General features: G+C 36.8%; 1 protein-coding gene across 1 annotated transcript in view; it reads right to left on the reverse strand.

Moving 5' to 3' along the window:
• Nucleotides 1–16,264, reverse strand: part of ITFG1 (integrin alpha FG-GAP repeat containing 1) — a 277,510-nt gene that overhangs the window by 245,386 nt on the left and 15,860 nt on the right. The window contains exon 6 of the mRNA XM_023189598.1: nt 5,033–5,127. Within this exon, the coding sequence (XP_023045366.1) occupies nt 5,033–5,127 (95 nt within the window). The remainder of the gene's footprint in view (nt 1–5,032; nt 5,128–16,264) is intronic.

Consider the following 16,264-nt stretch of genomic DNA (forward strand, 5'->3'; position numbering starts at 1 on the left):
AGATCCGCTGTTAGTCTGATGGGCTTCCCTTTGTGGGTAACTTGACCGTTCTCTCTGGCTGCCCTTAACATTTTTTCCTTCATTTCAACCTTGGTGAATCTGACAATCATGTGTCTTGGGGTGGTTCTTGTCGAGGAGTATCTTTGTGGTGTTCTCTGTATTTCTTGAATTTGAATGTTGGCTTGCTGTGCTAGGTTGGGGAAGTTCTCCTGGATAATATCCTAAAGAGTGTTTTCCAACTTGGTTCCATTCTCCCCGTCACTTTCAGGTACACCAATCAAACGTTGATTTCATCCTTTACATAGTTCCATATTTCTTGGAGGCTTTGTTCGTTTCTCTTTACTCTTTTTTCTCTAACCTTGTCTTCTTGCTTTATTTCATTAATCTGATCTTCAATCACTGATATCCTTTGTTCCACTTGACTGAATCGGCTACTGAAGCTTGTGCATGCGTCACAAAGTTCTCATGCGATGGTTTTCAGCTCTATCAGGTCTTTTAAGGTCCTCTTTACACTGTTTATTCTAGTTAGCCATCCGTCTAACCTTTTTTCAAAGTTTTTAGCTTCCTTGCAATGGGTTAGAACACGCTCCTTTAGCTTAGGAGAAGTTTGTTATTAACGACCTTCTGAAGCCTACTTCTATCTACTTGTCAAACTAATTCTCCGTCCAATTTTGTTCCCTTGCTGGCGAGAAGCTGCGATCCTTTGGAGGAGAAGAGGTGCTCTGGTTTTTGGAATTTTCAGCTTTTCCCCTCTGGTTTCTCCCCATCTTTGTGGTTTTATCTACTTTTGGTCTTTGATGTTGGTGACCTACAGATGGGGTTTGGGTGTGGATGTCCTTTTTGTTGATGTTGATGCTATTCCTTTCTGTTTGTTAGTTTTCCTTTTAACAGTCAGTTTGTTCACCTGCAGGTCTATTGAAGTTTGCTGGAGGTCCACTCTAGACCCTGTTTGCCTGGGTATCAACAGTGGAGGCTGCAAAACAGCAAATATTGCTGCCTAATCCTTTCTCTGGAAGCTTTGTCCTAGAGGGACACCTGCCTGTTTGAGGTGTCTGTTGGTCTCTGCTGGGAGGTGTCTCCTAGTCAGGCTACCTGGGGGTCAGAGACCCACTTGAGGATGCAGTCTGTCCGTTCTCAGAGCTCAAATGCCACGCTGAGAGAACCACTGCTCTCTTCAGAGCTGTCAGACAGGGATGTTCAAGTTTGCAGAAGCTGTCTGCTGCCTTTTTTTCTGCTATGCCCTTCCCCCAGTGGTGGAATGTAGTGGCAATAGTCCTTGCTGAGCTGCAGTGGGCTTCTCCCAGTTTGAGCTTCCAGGCTGCTTTGTTTACACTGTAAGCTACTCAAGCCACAGCAATGGTGCATGCTCCTCCCGCTGTCAAGCTACAGCATCACAGGTTGATCTCAGACTGCTGTGCTAGCAGTGAGCAACACTCTGTGGGCGCCAAGCCAGGTACGGGAGGGTATCTCTTGGTCTGCCATTTGCTAAGACCATTGGAAAAGCACAGTATTTAGGTGGCAGTGTCCCAATTTTCCCTGTACAGTCTGTCATGGCTTCCCTTGGCTAGGAAAGGGAAATCCCCTGATCCCTTGTGCTTCCTGGGTAACGCGACACCCCACCCTGCTTCAGCTCGCCCTCCTTGGGCTGCACCCACTGTCCAACCAGTCCCAATGAGATGAACCAGGTACCTCAGTTGGAAATGCAGAAATCACCCATCTTCTGTGTCAATCTCGCTGGGAGCTGCAGACCAGAGGTGTTCCTATTTAGCCATCTCGGAAGCAACTCTCCTTTTTTCTTTTTTCAGACAAGGTCTTCACTCTGTTACCTGGGCTGTAGTGCAGGGGCATGATCTCAGCTCACTGAAACCTCTGCCTCCCAGGATCAAGTGATTCTCCTACCTCAGGTTCTTGAGTAGCTGGGACCACAAGCTTGTGCCACCATGCCTGGCTAATTTTTTTTATTTTTGATAGAGACAAGGTTTCACCATGTTACGTAGATTGGTCTCAAACTTCTGAGCTCAAGCAATCTGCTTGCTTCAGTCTCCCAAAATCATGGGATTACAGGAGTAAGTCACTGCACCTGATCTATTCTTTTCATTTTATGAATTGTTTTCTGGCTGTTTTGCATACGTATCCTTTGTTCATTCTTTATCTCTTATTGTTTATCAATGAGATATAGTGGTTGTCTGTACTGGTAACATTTGAGTCTTTTCTCTTTTTTATTTGTTGTGTCTGAGCTACCGGTGAGTTTTCTACTTTTGTGTGATCTCATGATGGTAAATATTGTCTTTATGCTTCCAAATGTAGGCCTCCCTTAAGAATTTCATGTAGGGCCATTCTAGTGGTAATGAATTCCCTCAGTTTTTGTATGTCTAGGAAAGACTTATTTCTCCTTCATTCACTTTGCTTGTGCAGATGGGTAGCAGCAGCCATGGTGGCAGCTTACTTAAATGCAAAGTCAGTATTGTTTAAGGAAGTCTCATGCTATTGAACTAAAAGTACATTTCTAAAACGTCATTAAGATAGATTTTTCCTAAAAAGGAGTTGTAAGAAACAAAAGTTTGGATACATGTGTATACCAAAAGTAAAATTAAAAAATGAACCTATAAATATAGAATGTTCTCATCTTGAAAAGCAAACTTCTAAGACAACTTCCACTGCAATGTAGTCAACACCTTATTATTGAGGTTTCCATGTGATTTGGCATACCAGATAAACCACACTAAAAATAATCTGTTTTCTTAAATTCTCCCCTCTCTTCCCAACCAAAACATACAAAGCATATTCAAGTACCTAGAATCTTAGATTCAAAAAAATTTACTAGATAAAAGGTTAAATTTGTGGTTTTAAGTCAGTAAAATCCACAGTGTATTTGGGCAATAAATATTTTTAACTTTGAAAACTATGTCAATAATGAAAATGTTGTAGCAAAAGTCATAATCAATCCAGAATTAAGAGGTTTAAATTATGCAATATTATTTTCTACCTGTTTCTCAATGAAAATTTGGTTTTGCATCGTGGAATACTTTTAAAGAAAATAAGTTTTATTATATCTCACAGCCACCAGGCCTGCTTTACTCACTTGCAATTAGTACATTATATAAAAATGTAACTGTAAAATCAGACTGTTAAGTGTTTGAATGCTGACATAAAATGGTGGGAAGTGGGAGCGGGGGTGGTGAAATCAATAATTTATCTTGCCTGTCTCAACTGTACTGCAGGTGACTAAAGAAGTGAGCATGGCAGGTCCCTCTTTTAACAGAAAATTTAGCTAATTATACCTGCAGTAGAGTGATAGATTCAGTGTGTCACAATTTTGCAACTCCTATTGAAATAATGGGCCTGACAATAATCATTCATACCTCCTAACCATTAGAGAATACTGTAATGGATGATCTATGCTGAGGAAAACTGAACCTACTGATCAATTTTAATATCACAAAAGAGAGAGAACTTAAACTACATCACCTAATGAGCTGAAACATACAGCAACACCTAGGAAATATTCTTGATATTCCCACTCCCACCACCCACAAAAGAATTCTGATTCTCTGGCTGGGCGCAGTGGCTCATGCCTGTAATCCCGGCACTTTAGGAGGTCAAGGTGGGCGAACTGCCTGAGCTCAGGAGTTCTGACACCAGCCTGGCCAACATGGTGAAACCCCATCTCTACTAAAATACAAAAAAATTAGCTGGGCATGGCAGCATGCACTTGTAGTCCCAGCTACTTGGGAGGTGGAGGTTGCAGTGAGTGGAGACAGTGCCATGGCACTACAGCTGGAGCAACAGAGCAAGACTCTGTCTCCAAAAAAAAATTTTTTAAATTCTAAAAAAAAAAAAAAAAAAAAAAAAAATTTTTAAATTCTGATACTAGGAACACAGTAACATGTAACATGTTAATTCCATTGGGATACAATCTGAAAAATCCACACAACTGTACAGCACAGATGTGTATAGCACAGATGGTTTCTCCACTTCTGCATGAACCTTGTTTAACTTCCTGATTTGATAAAAACATGTAGGAGAAAATCTGGGCATTTGAATAACGACTACATATTCAATGACATTAAGAAATTGTTGATTGGGTGTGGTGGCTCATGCTGGTACTCCCACCATTTTGGGAAGCCAAAGTGGGCAGATCGCTTGAGCCAAGGAGTTCAAGACCAGTCTAGGCAACATGGGGAAACTCCATCTGTACAAAAAATACAAAAATTAGCCAGGCATAATGGCACATGCTTGTAGTCCTAGATGGTCTCGAGGCTGAGGTGGGAGGATAGTTTGAGCCTGGGAGGCAGAGGTTGCAGTGAGCTGTGATCGTATGCACCACTGTGCTCCAGCCTGGGGGACAGAGTGAGACTCTCTCAAAAAAAGAAATTATTGTTTAATTTGTTTAGGTTTCAAAATGATCTGGCAGTTTTAAATAAAAAAGTCTTCACAATTTGAGATACAGATGGAAATATTTAAAAATGAAATTATTTGTTTGGGGGTTAATTTAAAATTATCTTGGATAGGAGGAACTTGTAGGTACATTTACAGGGAAAACAAGATTGGGCCATATAATAATTGTTGAAGCTAGGTGATGGTTAAATGGGCATATATTATGACATTCTGTCCAATTTTCTGTTTACAATTTTCCGTAATAACAAGTTTTAAAAGCCTGTGAAATTCTTCTTGTACATAAGCTAAAGATTTTCCTTATCGTTAAATTTGTAGCACATATTATTTTTTAAATTTTAACAAAAAAGGTAAAAAAACAGCAGGCAAAATGTGGTGAAATTATCATGAATTCATAAAAAGTAGAGAATTCAAATTCTGAGGCAGTTATTAACAAACAACCAAAACGACAATGGCTAAAGACTTATTTATTACAGTCAGGACTTTTTCCATGTTTCCAAATCACTGTCTTTCTAACGTCCTTTTAACATTAATTTCAACATTTACTTCATTAGCAATTAAATACGAAGTGTAGAGTAAATAAAACCCCATACTTCTTTGGCAACTCAAAACAATTTCAGATTTATGTGCAACTCACCTGCTGTAAAATCTTCAGTCAGATCAATAAATGCATGAGAATGTGGAATTCGCATTTTACTTGTAGTGGTCAATGCTGCATGCCATGATAAATTCCTAAAAAATAACATAAAAATACTTTTCTTAAGGTAAACATCAAATGAGCATTATTTTAAAATAAAAATTTCTGCATGCAAAACACTTAAAAATTTATTTATTTTTATTGATACATTCAACATACCATACAAATCATTTTCTTAAAGTGCCTTGAGTGGTTTTTAGTATGATCACAGTGTAGAATCGTCACTATTTAACTCCCAAGCATTTTCATCACACCAAAAAAGAAACTGTGTACTCTATTTCCCCTCACTGGCAATCATAAATCTGCATTCTGTCTCTGTTCAGGACATTTCACATAAATGAAATCATACAATATGAGGTCTTTTGTGTTTGGCTTCATTCAGGTAGAATAATGTTTTCAAGTTCATCCATGTTGAAACATATGTCAGTGCCTCAGTTCTTTTTATGGTGGAATAATATTCCATTGTTTGGGTTTTTACATTTTGCTTATCCATTCATCTGAAGATTTGGCTTGTTTCCACTTTCTGGCTGCTACAAACATTAATGTACAAGTTTTGATGTGGACATGTGTCTTCAATTCTTTTTGGTATATACCTAGGAGTGGAATTGTTGGGTCATAGAGGAATATATGTTTAACTTTTTGAGGAATTGTTGAACTGTTTTTCCACTTCACCATCTTACATTTATACCCAGCAATGTAGAATTCCAGTATCTCCAAATCCTCTCTTATTCTTGTCCATTTATTTTATTATAGCTATCCTAGAGGGTGTGATACAGTATTTCACTCTGGTTTGATTTGTATTTTCCTGCTAGCTAATGATGCTGAACATGTTTGCTGTGGTTACTGGCCATCTGTATATATTCTCTGGAAAAATGTCTACTCAAATTATTTTTCCATTCTTAAATTGTGTATGTTATGTATTGCTTTACTGCTATCCATCCCTCCCTCCTCCCTCCATCCATCCATTTTCAGAGACGAGGTCTTGCCTTTTTGCCCAGACTGGTCTTGATCTCCTGGCTTAAAGGGATCTTCCCTCCTTGGCCTCTCAAAGGGCTGGGATTACAAGACCATTGCCCTCGGTCCCTGTTGGTGCATTTTAAGAGTTCTTTATATAATCTGGACATTAGGTCTTTAGCCAGTATATGACTTGTCTCCTAGGCTGTGGGTTGTCTTTTTACTTTTTTTTTTTTTTTTTTTTTTGAGACAGAGTCTCACTCTGTCACCCAGGTTGTAATGCAGGGGTGCAATTTCTGCTCACTGCAACTTCCGCCTCCAGAGTTCAAGCGATTCTCCTGTCTTAGCCACCCAAGTAGCTGGAATTACAGGCATGTACCACCATGCCTGGCTAATTTTTTGTATTTTTTTTTTTTAGTAGAGACAGAGTTTCACCATGTTGGCCAGACTGGTCTTGAATTCTGGAGCTCAGGCAATTTGCCCTCCTCGGCCTCCCAAAGTGTTGGGATTACAGGCATGAGCCACCATGCCCGGACATCTTTTTACTTTCTTGATAGTACAAGTTCTTAATTTTGATTAAGTCCAATATATCAACTTTTCATCTTTTTGCTTGTTCTTTTGGTATCATATCAAGAATCCATTTCCCAATGCAAGGCCATGAAAATTTACCTGTTTTCTTCTAAGAGTTTTATAGTTGTAGCTGTCATATTTATTATCTTTAATCTTTTTTTAAATGAATCAGAAAATAAATGATTAATGTCATAGAAGGTTTTCTAATTGTGGAAAATAATAATGATTCTCTTTTACAAATTTAATTCTAAAGTTTTGGACCATGCAGAAGAATAAATTTAAGCCCCTACTTCACATTACATACAAAATTTAACTCAGAATGGATGAAAGAACTAAAAGCATCTCTGAAAAACAGCTTGGCAGTTCTTCAAAAAGTTAAACACAGAATTACTATATGATCCCGCATTTCTACACTTAGCTATATATCCAAGATAATTAAAAATAAGTAAACAAATACTCGAAAAATGAATGCTCTTAGCAGTGCTATTCACAACAGCCCACAAGTGGAAATAACACAAATTCGCATCAGTGGATAAATGGATAAACAAAAATGTCATATATCTATACAACGGACTATTATTAAGCCTCAGAAAGGAATAAATTACCAATACAATACAGACAAGTACAAAATGGATGATCCTTAAAAACATACTATGTGAAAACAGGCAGAAACAAAAGGTCACGCATGGAGAATTCCATTTACGTGAAATATTCATAATAGTTAAATCTATAGAGACAGAAAGCAGATTTGTGGTTGTCAGGTGCTGAGAGAGAAAAGGGAGTGACTGCTTAATGCAGGGTTCCCTAACCCTTGGGCTGTGGACCACTACAGGTCCATGGCCTTTTAGGAACCATGCCACACAGCAGAAGGTGAACGGCAGGCAAGTGAGCATCACCTCATGAGCTCTGTCACCTGTCAGATCAGCGGTGGCATTGGATTCTCAAAGGACTGTGAACCCTATTGTGAAATGCGCATTCAAGGGATCTAGGTTGTGCGCTCCTTATGAGAATCTAATGCCTGATGATCTGAGGTGGAACAATTTTATCCCGAAACCACCTCTACCACCTGGCCTCCGACCCTGTCCATGGACAAACTGTCTTCCACGACACCAGTCCCTGGTGCCAAAAAGGTTGGGGACTGCTGGCTTAGTGGATACAGGGCTCCCTTTGGAGTGATAAATGGTATGGGATCCAGATAGAGCAGATGGTTGTACAAAATTGTAAATGTACTAAATGATACTAAATTGTACACTTTATAAATTATACAACTAGGGATTTTATGATAAATTTAAAGTTTTATGTTATGTGAATTTTATCTTACTAAGAAAAGCCCATAGCACAAAGTTTCCATTTATCTCTCATTTGATTACCATTAATATTAACATCTTATATAACCACAGTATAAATATCAAAACCAGAAGGTAACACTGGTAGTACCTCTATCAACTATAGAAGAAAGAGCAAGTTTAAATAAAGTCATTCCCCTATAATTTCTCACTAGGTAAGAATACTCCCATTTACCAAGGCTCTACTCAAATCAGCTTTCTCCAAAAGAGCTTCTCTCTTCTCTTACTGTTTTCCTGCTACACCATTCCTTCCTAATAGCATTCTGGTTTGCATTAAAGTTACTTTAGTAACTTTCTCTTTGATGCTGTAAAGCTCCCCCAGAAACCCTGACTCATCAATATCTGTACCCACAATGCCTAACCAGGACCTGGCTCCCATGAAATGTCAGCGAATGCCGGCTAGACTGAACCTCAGTCTCAAGCAGCATTTCCGATTCTTCTCTACAGCAGTTAGAATTCACTACCATTTTCATAATAATATGTTCCAGTCCAATATGAAACCACAGATATGTCATCTCCAATAGAGCAATTTAAGGCTATTTAAGTCCAAGTTAATTGTCAACGCAGTATCCAACTGACTGGATAGCAAACAAGGTTTATAACTGTGAATCTGGTTTTGATGTCTTTGGAAATCAGAAAGACACAATGGACTAATTTGTTCTTGGCAGGTGGAATCTGGGAAAAAGAATAAGCATTCATCAGGAGAAAATTTTCTCTACACAAAATGTGTTCTACAAACAGCAACCTCTTTCCAACAGCCTTCTACACATATTTTAGCACAAGCAGGGCTTAAACACACTTTAACCTAAATAAGATAGTAAAATCAAAACCAAGCAGTATTCATATAAACTAATTTCATTATTTTAACCTGAACTCTATAATATAAAGTCATGGTAATAAGAAAATATTAAAATGAATTGAGAAATTGCATTTAGCATATGTTGTAAGGTAATTCATGCCAAGCAATGGATTTGATTATTCTTTCACCATATATAAGGTTAGAAATCTTTAAAATAGTTTCATTTATATCCAGTTTAATAATGACTTATTAACTTATTTTTAAGATAAGACCATTTATTCATCAGTTCAATAATTTCTAAGCATTAAAGTATTTTAAATTACTAACAAAATAATCAAACTCGGGTTAAAGATTCTCTGACAAGTTTAACCCAAAGTCATTTCAGAAAACTTTCCTAATGTTGCCATCAAATTCACGTTATAGGCCAAGAATGATTAAAAACAGACTTTTATAGAGCAAAGCTCAATGAGGTTGATCATGTGGCTCTGTCTCTAACCTGAGCAGTTATTGATCTCATTCCCTATAAAATTTTTAGTAGGCTTACTGTGAAATAAGGTATAGCTAGAATTTTGGAAAAACTCAACTACCTTGTGACATTTTTTCCTAGGAGCCATTTAACCAAATGTTTATTTCAAAGGAAGACTCTAGAAAAGTGATAAATCGAAAGTCATAAAGGGACAGACCATCAGCCAAATTGAGCATAAAGATGTGTTTTATTTGGCCCATATACTCCTTTAAGAATCTTGAATTCATTGCTATAACTTAAAAAGAAAATCTGATTTCATATAAAAGTCTGGACTTCCAGCTTCTCTTGAAATATCAGAAATATCAGATGGTCTGGCAACCAACTGGCTTTGTTGAGACAGACCTAGTGTATAAAGACAACCCAAGTGTTAATTTTCCCAAATTGCTTCACTCACTCTGGTTTCCTTCCTGACTCCTGACAAATATGAATTTGTCACTCCTAACAATATATTAATTGCAATCTGCCTTTTTGAACATTTAAAATCAACATTTAAGTTCTTCACAGTATTTTAAGCTTTATACTTAGTGCCTATGCTTTGCTATTTTACAGTTACACGTCTTAAAAGGCAGCAGATGATCCTTAGAGTTTATTTTATTCGGTGTCTATTTACTGTTCTGATGTTTACCAAAGGTGTAGAGAAAATGAAAGAACAGTTGTTCGTTTTTGTGGTGCATTTTAAGATGAGTAAAAACTGAATATATATATATATATACACATACATACATATATAGCTGTCAGTAAGAGCTGAAGTGAAAAACTGAATATATATATATAGTTGTCAATAAGAACTAAAGTGTTAATAGATTTATAGTAGAAAATAATATTCATTAATCCTTCTACCTTTGAAGTTGCTCTTTGAAACTGGCTAGCCACATTCAGAAAATGGAAACTGGACCCCTTCCTTACATCATATACAAAAATTAACTCGAGATGGATTAAAGACTTAAAATATAAAACCCACAACTACAAAAATCCTAGAAGAAAATCTAGGCAATACCACTCAGGACACAGACATGGGCAAATATTTCATGATGAAAACGCCAACAGCATTACAACGAAAGTAAAAATTGACAAAAGGGATCTAATTAAACTAAACAGTTTCTGCACAGCGAAAGAACCTATCATCAGAGTGAACTGACAGCCTACAGAATGGGAGAAAATTTTTGCAATCTATCCATGTGACAAAGTTCTAATATCCAGAGTCTATAGAACTTAAACAAATATACAAGGAAAAATACCCCATTCAAAAGTGGGCAAAGGACATGAACAGATACTTCTCAAAAAAAGACATTCCTGTGGCCAAAAAACATGAAAAAAAAGCTCAACATCAGTGATCATTAGAGAAATGCAACTCAAAACCACAATGAGATACTATCTCATGCCAGTCAGAATGACGAGTAATAAAAAGTCAAAAAACAACAGATTCTGGCAAGGTTATGGAGAAAAAGGAACACACTTTTACACTGTTGGTGGGAATATAAGTTAGTTCAATCATTGTAGAAGACAGTGTGGTGATTCCTTAAAGACTGAGAGGCAGAAATACCATTTGATCTACCAATCCCATTACTGGGTATACACCCAAAGGAATATAAATCATTCTATTATACAGATCCATGCATACATATGTTCCTGGCAGCACTATGCATGATAGCAAAGACATGGGATCAACCTAAATGCTTGTCAATGATAGACAGGATAAAGAAAAAGTGGTACATGCATACCATGGAATATGATGCAGCCATGAAAAGAATGAGATCATGTCCTTTGCAGGGACATGAATGTAGTTGGAAGCCATTATCCTCAGCAAACTGACACAGGAACAGAAAACCAAACACTGCATGTTCTCACTTATAAGTGGGAGCTGAATGATGAGAACACATGGACGCATGGGGTCGGGGGAACAGCACAAACTGGGGCCTTTCAGAGGGAGGGGTTTGGAGGGAGAGCATCTGAAAGAATAGGTAAGGGATGCTGAGCTTAATACCTAGGTGATGAGATGATCTGTGCAGTAAACCACCATGGCACACATTTACCTGTGTAACAAACCTGCACATCTTGCACATGTATCCCTGAACTTAAAAGCTAAAGAAAAAGTTACTCTTTGTACAAATTATAGTTTTTCAGCAATAAAAAGCAGATACCATATTTTTTAAGCAACTGATTTCACATAAAGTATAACCTTTTCATATATGTGCCCAACACCATTTGAAGGCTAAGGTCAGAAATAAAAACTGCTCTGATTACAAAAAAAGAGAAACAGAAGAAAAAGTGGGCCATTCTAAGCCATGTTGAGTGTATTCACTGACATTTCTTGACCTCTGTAGAAAACTCCAATTACTAGCTTTTGCCCCACAAGAAACAAAATTATGTCAAAGTGTTCTAATTTGTGGGCATCATCTCCCTTAATCTCAAAGAATAGCATTTGTCAAATGATGAATTTAAATGTAATTAATGCCAACTGTAGCTTTTGGTTGCCTACAGTAACTGTTCTTTGTATGACTGCTAATTTGCCCACTTTTGAATGACCAGCTTATATTGAATATCATTATTTAAGATATCCAGGTAAAAGCAGTTACTAGGAAATGGTTCTGGCATGAAGAAGAATTTACTTCTATAGGCTGCCTAGTTCTTTTAGTCCTGTGGTCTTCAAACATCTTTACCCCAGATATGCTTCAAAATAATTTTGAAAAACCATATACCAGCTAACACATAAATAATTTCTAAGAAAACAATCTAAATGTTTTCATCAGCACAAATAGCTGCAAAATAGGTAATATTTGAATCTATTAGAATTATTAAAATTTTAAAATAAAATTACTTTAAAAAATGCATCCCGTAGAATATAAACATAACTGAATTGTCATCCATCCCCTATCATCCACAAAAGAATCCAAAACAAAACAAAAAAAACACATGAAGGTCTTCTTGAATATTCAGAAATTGTACATCTTTCTCTTGTATCCTTAAACTTGAAAAGTACTTCCTTAAACTTTTCTCAGAAAACTTTATTATGATGTAAAATGATTTTATATGTGAAGTCTTTTTAGTGATGGTTCTGGGATAATTTTCCAAAGAAAAAATATGTCTATGAACTGCTGTACAAAATAAAGTTTGCATTTAATTGGTTTTGTTCATGGATCTCAAGTGTTTAAAAAAACTCTCTTTGAAGTTGAATTATTTAAACTATTAGCATACAATTGATGAAAATACATATTATTACTGTGATAATTAAGCGAAAGGTAAAATTTTATTGGAAACGCATTTTTAAGAGTGATGAATAAAGCTTTAAAATATATTAATTTATTTATCCTTAAAATAATATGCATTCTTGCTAGAATGAGACAGTTTCCAGGCATACAGCCTATTCTCACTTTTCGTTTTCATAGACGTAAACGCTAAGAAATCTTGCTCATATAAAAAGGCAGATTAGAATGAAAGGAGGTTTATTACAGCAAGGATTCCCAGTTTTTTGAACCTCTCTGTAGTCAAATATAAAAAATCACAGTTACTTATCAACAAAAATAACTTTCAGGGCTCTATCCATTAGGTCTTCTTCCTTTAAGCTGTTCAAAGCAAGCAGCTGGAAAGCCCTTGAGTTGTAAAAGGATGCATAATCCATTCATTAGACCCATTTACCTTCTCAATTTTTGAGAAGTAAAACAAAAGCATTACATACGTTTATCAAATAACTATAAGCACTGTTAAAAAAATAACTATTAGCTATACCAATTACTCTTCATTTAGAGGCACCCCATTTAATCAAGTAAAAGTATGCTAATAAAGAGTGTGAGAAATCTTTTTATTGTATCTTTGCCAATAATATATGGGTTAATAAAATATTTCTACATTATTGTATGCTTTAATACATTTTGATCAAAATATTCCTGGAAATGTAATAGTAAGAAAATATTCTTAGTTTTTTAGGCATGATGAACATGTTGTGATTATGTATTTTTGAAAACAAACCTTTAGCTGGGCACAGTGGCTGGCACCTGTAATCCCAACCTGAGCCTAGGGGTTCAAGACCAGCCTGAGCAATATAGTGAGTTCCTATTTCCAACAACAATTTAAAAAATTTGTCAGGCATGACAGCATGCATCCATAGTCCTGGTTACTCAGGAGGCTGAGGCAGGAGGATTACTTGAGGCCAGGAGCTCAAAGCTGCAGTGAGCTATGATCCTACCACTGCACCTACAGCCTGGGTGACAGAGACCCCACCTCCAAAAAAAAAAAAAAGAAAAAAAAATGCCTTATATCTTAAGGATATATGTTGAAATATTTATAGATTCATAATGTCCAAGGTGTAAAAAAAGGAAAATGGAAGAAAAGGTGTGGATGAAAAAATAACTGGGTATGAGCTGGTAATTGCTGAAGCTGGGTGACAGGTACGTTCTATTAGAAGCATATTCACTATCTCATTCAGCTACCTTTCTATGTGTTTGAAATGTTCCATAATAAAATGTAAGGAAAAAACAAAAACAAATTTAGAATTGCTGATCTATTTTATTCAATTTACAGAAAATGTGTGCCACATAACCCAATTAGCAAAGCCAGTATTTACTATAAAAGCTGTTTCCAAATGAAAGTTATTTTCTGCCAGAAAGAGTGTGACCTTGTTTTTTATTTTCAATTCAAATAAATGTGCTAATATGTGTTTCAAGGAATATTATAGAAACTGCTGAGAAATACCTCAATGTATGGATATTGTAGGACACATTGCTAAAAGCAGTCAAGATTACAATAACGTAAATCAGATAAAATTGATTTATCCACTTTTATAAAATAGGTTATAAAAATAAGATTGTAAAGCAACATGCTATTTCTCATTAATTAACTTACAGCAATGCAATATAATGCAGCTAGAATAATTTATGTTACAAGAAATATGATAAAAGATGTAATAGTTCTTCAGTAAATGTATGTGCATAGTCTACTCTGGGTCTGGCTTCTGGAGTACTTAGTGTATTAAAAAAAAGAAGGCCAGGCGCGGTGGCTCAAGCCTGTAATCCCAGCACTTTGGGAGGCCGAGACGGGTGGATCACGAGGTCAGGAGATCGAGACCATCCTGGCTAACACGGTGAAACACCGTCTCTACTAAAAAAAATACAAAAAACTGGCCGGGCAAAGTGGCGGGCGCCTGTAGTCCCAGCTACTCGGGAGGCTGAGGCAGGAGAATGGCTTAAACCCGGGAGGCGGAGCTTGCAGTGAGCTGAGATCCGGCCACTGCACTCCAGACTGGGCGACAGAGTGAGACTCTGTCTCAAAAAAAAAAAAAAAAAAAAGAAATAACACCATGTCTTTCTCATTTCTTCAAATGTAACAAACTTTTCCAGCACTTTGGGAGGCTGACGTGGGCGGATCACAAGGTCAAGATATTGAGACCATCCTGGCTAACATGGTGAAACCCAGTCTCCACTAAAAATACAAAAAAGAAAATAAAATTACCTGGGTGTGGTGGTGGGCACCTGTAGTCCCAGTTACTGGGGAGGCTGAGGCAGGAGAATGGCATGAACCCGGGAGGCAGAGCTTACAGTGAGCCGAGATTGCGCCACTGCACTCCAGCCTGGGAGACAGAGCAAGACTCTGTCTCAAAAAGGAAAAAAAAAAGAAAAGAAAAAGGTATATACTGCAAAAAATTATTTGGCTCAGAAGCCAACATGTAAATTTATTTATTAGGCGATAGCATTATTACATTAACAGGATACAGAAAATAGTAAAAATAAAATTTCGTAAGATAAAATAAGATGCTCGACTTTAAATGGAATTTTCTTGATATGATATGATTTCTTGATATGATTTGGTATGCATTTATAGAAAAATGCATACCAAATATAAAACAAATTATGCAAAAGCTTTATCTACGAGTTTGATAGTCCTAGAGTATATTCCAGTCACATCTGCGACAATCATTGTCACCTTCCAAAATCACTTTGGCATGAAAGTTACCTTCTTTGCAATTAATGATGTGTCCTGGGATACAGTGCTAAGAACAGCTATAAGATCTGCTTTTTGGAGTTTGGTTTTTCTTATGGATGCTCTCTTTTCTTTGCTCTCCCAAGGGTCTCTCTCAACAATAATGGAATTTTTGACAATACTAAAGTAATGAAATGGCAAAGTCATTAAAACAAAAACTATCATACTACCACAACCCCACTCCAGTGCATCCGTATTCAGAATATATCAACATAGAGGACCATGACGTCTGCTTTTGTATGCAAGCTTCATGTTAAGAGAAATGTACGTTAAAAAAAAAGAAGAAGAAAAACTGGAAGTTCTATTAGTTTGAGATATCTTAGTTAATCATGAGATTCCCCAGGCCGGGCGTGGTGGCTCATGCCTGTAATCCCAGGACTTTGGGAAAGCGAGACTCCGTCTCCAAAAAAAAAAAAAAGATTTCCCCATGTTTGATATCTGTGGGTTTTTACAACCCAGCAAATCACCATTAGTAAGATTTAGGAAATTTAAGGAAGATGGCATTCTCATGTGAAGGAGAAAGTTACAGTGAAAAAAGGTACATTCTCGGGCACATCAATTTTAGCTAAGAACACCTATGAAGCTTGAGATTCTAGAAGTTGACATGCTTAAAATGATCTGTATTTCCATATTCCTTTGCAAGTCTTTAGTTATGGTAAAGTAAATAAACACAGGCTACTATGTTGTGTTTTCAAAGATGGTCACATTATTTCCCATCTCACATGCTCTTTCGCATTCAATTTTGCCATGCCTATATCAGGAGGTAGAGTCTATAATCTACTAACTCCACTGAATCTTAGCTAGTCTCATGACCTATTTTGACCAATAGAATATAAAAGAAATGACACTTGTTTAACTTCCAGGATTGGTCTTAAGAGACGCAGTTTCTGCCTACATTTCATGGAATGCTTCCTAAAAAGCATCCATTATGAAGTCCAAGTTAGCCATGGAGAGAGAGGGGGAGGTCATATGAAGGAGCACCACCAAAGGCCCCCGGTGACTAT

Source organism: Piliocolobus tephrosceles, chromosome 17 (genome assembly GCF_002776525.5).
Source record: "Piliocolobus tephrosceles isolate RC106 chromosome 17, ASM277652v3, whole genome shotgun sequence".
NCBI classification, from domain to species: Eukaryota; Metazoa; Chordata; class Mammalia; order Primates; family Cercopithecidae; genus Piliocolobus; species Piliocolobus tephrosceles.